The sequence below is a fragment of the Acinonyx jubatus genome, chromosome D3 (genome assembly GCF_027475565.1).
Source record: "Acinonyx jubatus isolate Ajub_Pintada_27869175 chromosome D3, VMU_Ajub_asm_v1.0, whole genome shotgun sequence".
NCBI classification, from domain to species: Eukaryota; Metazoa; Chordata; class Mammalia; order Carnivora; family Felidae; genus Acinonyx; species Acinonyx jubatus.
The window spans coordinates 88,010,736-88,018,574 of NC_069392.1; the positions used below are offsets into that span (position 1 = coordinate 88,010,736).

Below are 7,839 nucleotides of genomic sequence, written 5' to 3' on the forward strand. Positions count from 1 at the left end.
GTCCAGACACATCTGAGGAAGGTGATAATTAGCTTGTCACAAACAGTGCTAGAGATGCACAGAAATCGGCGATACAAGCGATACAATTGAACAGTTTTACTTGCGCTTCTTTAATTTAGTAAAATGATTTTATTTTAATTCAGGAGGAAATTCTAATGCACCTATGGAGGTACCCATCGCTGTCAATCCACGGGATTGAGGGTGCATCTGATGAGCCTGGAGCTAAAACCGTCATCCCTGGCCGAGTTATCGGAAAATTTTCAATCCGTCTGGTCCCTCACATGAATACGTCTGTGGTGGAACAACAGGTGACAGATGTGCATTGGCCCATTTCTGAGGGCCGTCTCCCATGGCTTAGTGGGCTATTCAGTTGTTGGCACTGACGTATCATTTTTTCCCAACATAAAAGGGATTGTAACACACGTCAAGAAACCAATATAATTTTTGTTTGGTGAAATCTCTTTCTGTAATTGTATGCAATTACAGTAGTCAGACAAATAACCGTTTGGGGTTGGAGTGATGGGAAATATTTTTACATTAAACAGTTGACAGAAAGGCAAGATTGGTTTACACACAGATGGAAAAGCTGATTGCCTACGGCCGGATGGAGCCGGAAATGCTCAAGCCTGTAGTCAGTTTGCCCGTTGGTGTCTGAAATCAGTACTCTGAAAGCAGCCGTTTTAATGAAAATGTTATCTGGAAGGAGTTACATGTCCAAATTATCAACCTATCATCAGTTTACCTCCAGTTCAACAGAAAGTAGGCTCTGGATAAATGGGCTCCAAGAATACCTCTTCCCAACTCTCTCTCATTGACCTCTCTTATTGTCTTCTTAGCACTAATTACATCCCCAAATACCTGCCTTCCCAGTCTCTGTCCCTGTTTTTTCCCCTCCCTCCTTCTCTTTTCGGACGTATTGTTTCTCTTTCTCAGGAGATACGAATCCCCACGAGGGCAGGCCTGTCTTCCTCTTGCTCACAGCTGTGTTCCCAGCACCTAGGACAGTTCCTGCCGCATGACAGGCAGTCAATAGATGTTTGTTGAAGGAATGAATGGGAGGGATATTTCAGAGTATAGTTTTTCTTGGGAGAATTTCCATTGTGGCAACTGGAATGGAGCCCAGGGGACAGAGAAGGACTCTGATCAAATGCTCTTTTATAGCTTAGCTCAGAATTGCCCCCACTTTCCGGAAATTTCCAAAAGCATAATGTTCCCACAATAGTCACTAAGGTACTGACGAGTTAAAAAGGAGGGATATTCAAATTGAGAAGTTGTATTGTTTCCTAATTACCAAAATTCATAATAACCAGGCGTCGGAAGTCTGACACTGTGGTCAGGATGGGCGGGCGGAGGGCTGAGGACTGCAGGGTCCTGAGACAAGTGTTTCTGTAACCACTGAAGCTCTCTGTCCCTGAGGCCCCTCTGCAAGAATGAAGGCAAAATCACAGCACTGGAATTTGTCAGGCTGGGATGAAAAATTGCTATATAGTCACTGCGTGTGAGAATAACTTGACATGTTCTCTTACAAATGAAAATGTTCCTTTTCAGGTGAAGCAGCATCTTGAACATATATTCTCCAAAAGAAATAGTTCCAACCAGATGACTGTTTCTATGACACTGGGACTACAGCCGTGGATGGCAAATATTAAAGATAATCAGTATGTTGCGGCCAAAAGAGCCATCGAAACAGGTTAGACTTGCGATATCTCGAGTTGCCAGTTTACCGTGGGACCAGGTGTGGTGCCTGGTGGGGCAGTGGAGAAGGCAGCACGTTCCAAATTTCACTCCGGCCCTCCTTTCCACCAAGGCCACGTCACTGAGTGCCATCTGTGCACAGGGCTCTTCATACACACTGTCCCACTGCCCCTACCAACAGCCTCCCCTGGTTCATAAAGTCTGGAGGACATTAAGGAATTTGCTGAAGGGCACTGAGCTGGAAGTGGCAAGGCCAGGATTAGGGTTTATGTCTGGAAGCCTGAATTTGGGGCAAAATGGTGGACTTGAGAGCCTCTGATACTTACGGAAGTGATGGCCAACATATAAAAATGTCCTTTAAAGGGCACAGCTGAATTTGCGTGAAAGTAAAGGAACTCTGGGGTTTAAAAATGAGGAAGGAGCTAAAATTTCATGGAGGGAGCAAGCGTACGGTGGGCCGCCCTGGGGGATTTTCTTTTCTTCATCTTCTTTCTTTAAATTAAATTAATGAATTAATTTATTTAGAGAGACCATGAGCAGGGGAGGGGCAGAGAGAGAGGGAGAGACAGAATCCCAAGTGGGCTCTGTGCTGTCAGGGCAGAGCCCAACATGGGGCTCTAGCTCACGAACTGTGAGATCATAACCTGTGCCGAAAACAAGAGTCGAACGCTTAACTGACTGAGCCCCCCAGGCTCCCCAGGATTCACTCTTCTTGGTCACAGGGAGGGGTGGGTTTTCATGGCCTTAGGCCAGCACAAGGTGGAGAACAGGAAACGAGACCCACGACATGAAGGTAGGGCCTTCCCCAAGAGCCAGGCTCACCCTGGAGGGGTCTAACTGTGGGCCCATCCTCACGATATTTGGGTCTTCAAATTCCACTCTCTGTGAGGTCCATAGATGCAAACGGCTCCAAGGCCACGTGGGATTTCCACGGAGGTGCTTCCTGGGGATGAGATCATTGGACAAAGTTACCAAACACATAAACTCAGTTCCAGCCTATCTGACTCTAAAACCAGTGGTCTTTTTTTATTGCCACTCTGCTTGTCCAAGGGTAGAGAAGGCAGCAGAGCTGTACTTGGGATTTTCTCGCTGGTCCCTATTTTGATGGCACATACTTCAAGTCCTGGGCCGGATCGTGTGGTTGGTGAGCATGGGACACGTGCCTGGGCCCTGGCTGCCTGGGCGGGGAGAAGGAATACCTAGTCTCTTTGGCTTCTGACACTGCCCACAACTGCAAAGTAGGGGAATCTCTGAAAAGCAGGGGGATTTTCAGAGTCTCCCCAAAAGCCAAGTGGGGAAACACTGACACGTGTTTGTATGGACCTGTGGGCGTTATATCCTGGGAGAGGCCTCAGGCCAGGCCCCACAGTAGTCAGAGCTGAGTTGGACTCCGAGGTTTAGACCACCCGGGAACAGTGACACTTTACCAGGGTTATCCGTACCAAGGACAGGGACATTACAAATTAGTGGCTCAGTTGGTTCAGGATCCGACTCTTGATTTCACCTCAGGTCATGATCTCACGACTGTGAGTTTGAGCCCTGCGTCCTATTCCACACTGGATGTGGAGCCTGCTTGGGATCCTCTTTTCGCTCTCCCTCCCTCTCGAAATAAATAAATAAAATTAAGGTCAATTCCTCTTTCACCACTGTCTATTTAAAAAATATAGTAAAAGTGAAACCATAAAAATTAGAGGGCAGGTCTGAGGACAGTCTGAGACTTAGAGCCAGAGTTGTCTACGCAATCATTCCTGCTGCTCCGGCTGTCGCAGGGTGTTCCCACCAAACTGTGGAAACCAGGAAGAGAGAAAGAAGAGTCAGGAAGGTAAGTGCCCTGCCAGCTGAGGAGAGATGTGGGATTGAAATGTCCAGGTCAGCAGTAAAGACCTGAAATACTCTCGCAGGAACGCACAGGCGCCTTTTGGTTTATTTGTGTGTACAGCCAGTTCTCCTAGCAAAGTACATCACCTGGACTCACATTCACACCTCGCTCTGTGGATAAAGAACACGTGGCATGTTATCTTTTGTGTCTTTATTTTGCATCTCCCCTCCGTCACTGGCAACTTGTGCCCTAGCCTCGACAGTTTCAACTCATGTCTCTAGACCCTAGGATATCCATGACAACTATTCCATGGGCTACCTTGACAGCTGAGCACAAAAACAACATTCAGGTGACAGTTGAATACAGCTATTTATTTATGTATTGCTTATAAAACCAAAGAAGTCCCGCTTTCCAAATATTTAATTCATGAAGCAACCATAAAAGTAGGTACATTGTTTTGCAATACTCTTGCCAGAAATGCATGACCTCTTCCAATCATGAGAAAATAACAGACAGACCCAGATGAGGTTACAAAACAACTGATCAGTACTCTTCAAGAGGGTCAAGGTCATGAAAGAGAAGGGAAGACTGAGAAAGTGTCACAGACCAGAGGAGAGTTAAGCAGCAGTTAGGATTCTGGATTGGATCCTGGAATAGAAAAAGGGAAAGATTGGTGAAATTCAAATAGGTCTGAGTTGAGTGAATAATATTATTCCAATATTAATTTCTTATCTTTATAACTTACTGATATAAGATGTTAACTGATATAAGATGTTAACATTACAGAAAGCAAAGTGAGGAACATATGGGAACTCTGTACTATTTTTGCAACTTTTCTATAAAATTTACAATTCAAAATAAAAATTTTATTTAAAAAGTTTTTCTTAAACATTTATTCATTTTTGAGGGGGTGGGCAGAGAGAGAGAGGGGACAGAAGATCCAAAGCAGGCTCTGAGCTGACAGCAGAGAGCCCGATGTGGGGCTTGAACTCACAAACTGAGATCATGACCTGAGCTGAACTTGGACGCTCAGCAGACTGAGCCACCCAGGTGCCCCTTAAAAGGTTTTTTTTTTTTTTTTTTCCCCCAAGTAGGTAATTGTAAAGAAGGCAACCATGGTTTTCTTCTTGCCTCTAGTGACTATTTTGGAATATAAACTGCATGATATCAAGAAGCTTACTTAACCCAGGCACCAAATTTAATGGTTAAATACAAAAGAAAAAGAAAAAAGAAAAGAGAAAGCAAACACTGCATTTGAGAAGATCGCTAGGGGTAGTGTTGTCATTATTTTATTCGAATGCCTTCTTTTCTGTGTTTCAGTATTTGGAACAGAGCCAGACATGACCCGGGATGGCTCAACCATACCGATTGCCAGAATATTCCAGGATATCATCCAAAAGAGTGTGATGATGCTCCCGCTGGGTGCTGTTGATGATGGGGAACACTCTCAGAATGAGAAAATCAACAGGTTAGCGGATTCCTCGGAGGGGCCAGTCCTTCACCACACAAACCCCAAGTCTCCACATGGTAACCCTCTGACGTGCTACATACTGGCGATCGAATTTCCATCACCAAACCTTCCTATTTACATTGTAGGCTACTTTGCCCTGTCATTTGCATGGAAATAACAATGTTTCTCTTTGTTTCTTCTTTTGTTAGGTGGAACTACATAGAAGGATCCAAGTTATTTGCTGCCTTTTTCCTAGAGATGGCTAAGCTTCATTTGTAATGACAGGAACCTTCCAGTTTAGAGCTGACCTACTGACAGATACCCTCTCCTGCAGCCCTGCATAGGGGTAGAATCTAAATATCCAGAGAATTTCCATCCAGGAAATAATGTCTTCCCTCCCATTTAAAATATCTTCCGACATTTGGGCCAGTAATAAAACATTTTTAAAGGCACAGATATTGGAAATGGTGTACCGTCCCAGTGGCACACCTTTCTGAAGTCACAGCTACCTGCAACATCTCCCTAAGGCCAGCTGTAGGAGCCCCGGGAGTAGACTCACTCTTTCCTTGGAGCACAAGGACAGTTCTTGCACTAGACTCTCCCTGGCACTTTGACGGGCCTCATCACTCCAGTGTGCTTTTAGGTTCTGGCGGTGCTCATGACATACTCATTCCATGTTTCTATCACCCTTTCCTTTGCCACACATTCCTTTTGTTAGTAAAACTGTTGGTCCCACCACTGGCGACCATGATTTCCCTGTGGGTTCATTTGTAGAGGAGTAACTAAAGTGTGATGCCCTCTTAACCTTTTGCTTCTCCTTCGTTTATTTTGCTTTGCTTCTTGGAAAGTTCTGAAACAGGAATGGTCAGTAGTTGTATCCTTATGCCATTTGGGATTCCCTTTGTGAAGATGAGTACTTTTTCTATTTCAAGGCTCTTTACCTTTTCTAGGATTCATGCCAACCAACCACCTCTCCTGCACCCTCTTCTTTCTTCCTACCCCATTCCCCCAGACATCCGTGCACACGTAAAGTCATCACAGGAGAATCAATCCTGATAGAATTTCCCTCCCCCCGCTGGAATTTTACTCAGTGACTACATCTAAATTGCTCAAAGCTTTTAATAGCATCGGTTTTAGATAGAGAATGAATCTAATCAGCCCTGACATCAGTAACACATTCTAAATTTAAAGCCATCAGCTAATGCTGCATTTAGTAATCATTTTAGTTAACCGTCTTGTTTGCCTTGATTGCATTTGATGGTGTAAACAAGCAAACAAAAAGAATGTAATTTTTCTACAGTTGAGTGTATATAAACAAATCAATTCAATCTTTATAAATTCATTACTTAAATGACATTAATGGAGAAGAATTTAAGAGTTTATTAAGAATGTTTCTCCTAGGATTCGAAATAAAATCAAAGCATAATACATTTAATCTCTTTGTGGGTTTTTGAAATATCAGTTTTAAAAGTTGCAGCATCATATCTAAAAGGGCTGCACCATAGGCTAATGATTCAGCTTCTCGTCATAGAAATGGGACACCACACGAGGTGTCAGCTTCATGGGGGCATCTATATGAATGATCTGCTTTTCTTCTGACGGTAGCGAACATTGATTCCTATTTGTTGAGTATGGACAAGTGTTTGATACACTTTATTGTTAAGCTTGATTCATGCTTGCCAGATTATGTTGAATCATGTGACGTTTTGGATTTTGCAGGGCCTACCTGATGTATTTGGCAGAGTTCCCAAGAATTAATTGCAAGAGGTTTAGGACACCAATTTATATTATTAAAAGGGTATTCATATTAGTCAATGAACAAAAGCTGGCTGTAAAGTAAATTCAAGCACTTCTGAGCAATGTAACGTCACTCAGTGTATTGGCCTGGAAACCTGTGTGAGTGTGCATTGCATGGTGCGAGAGCCTTGTCGGTGACACGTTTTCTGCACTTGCAGCTGGAGGGGGGCAGTGGGTCAAGGGCACATCAAGGGACTTGATGTGGGCCTCTTCTCCCTCCACATGTTCACTCCACTACATCCTTTTGTCAGTCTCTGTTAGCCCGATGCCTGGGACTCCCAGCACAGCTCTACTCAGCCACCTTTTCTGAGAATTGGACCCCTGATCTTCCTGCAGATTTCATATCTGAAACTTGACTCATCCAAAACGGAAACTCTTGCCCATCCTCCCAAACCTGTTTCACCTCTAGTGTTCCCTGACTTGGTACACGGACTATTGGAATCCTAAATCTTCTTTGACACTTCTATTTCAGATCCAATTCAATATCAAAACCAGGTGACTCCATTATTCAAAAGCCACCACTTCCTTCCATTTCCACTGTCACATCCAATGGCCTGAAAGCCAAATCCTGTGTAGCTTACTTATGGCAGAAGCCCTCACCCAATCTCTCTGCCTAAATGGCAGTCCTCTTCCACGTATGTGTCACACTGCAGTGCGCATGACCCGGTGGAGTGCACTGCACACAGAAAATGCTCAGTATTGCTTGCTGAAATCTTCCTCTTAATTTTGCAGTTGCATTTTTGGAGTGTCTTCTGGTAGGTCTGCTGTCTCCTGCATGGACTTCTGTCTTTATCCTCTTCCTCTCATGTTCTTCCTAGTTGGAGTTGTCTTGGGAGTAGCCAGTACTGGGGAAAAGTACATACAACAAGTCATGCTGAGGTGCCAGTGACTGATAATGGCTCACATGTATACCGCTGGGCAGCACTTGTGTCTTCACAAGGATCATGCCTTAATTCAGAGGCCACAAGACAGCAACCTGTGGCTCAAGGCTCCATTCACTCTGTTTCATACGGCCTTTGCAGTGTCCTAAGTATTTCTGAATTGGATGCCAGCATTGCAAAATCAGTGGACTGATTCG

The 7,839-nt window shown here is 44.3% G+C and overlaps 1 protein-coding gene across 1 annotated transcript in view; it reads left to right on the forward strand.

The window, feature by feature from the left end:
* The window catches only part of CNDP1 (carnosine dipeptidase 1), a 28,929-nt gene extending 22,535 nt beyond the window's left edge, over window positions 1–6,394 (forward strand). Inside the window, exons 9-12 of the mRNA XM_015080416.3 lie at window positions 144–308; window positions 1,549–1,690; window positions 4,835–4,982; window positions 5,174–6,394. Of these exons, the coding sequence (XP_014935902.2) occupies window positions 144–308; window positions 1,549–1,690; window positions 4,835–4,982; window positions 5,174–5,243 (525 nt within the window). The 3' untranslated portion in view covers window positions 5,244–6,394. The remainder of the gene's footprint in view (window positions 1–143; window positions 309–1,548; window positions 1,691–4,834; window positions 4,983–5,173) is intronic.
* Window positions 6,395–7,839: the final 1,445 nt, after the last annotated feature.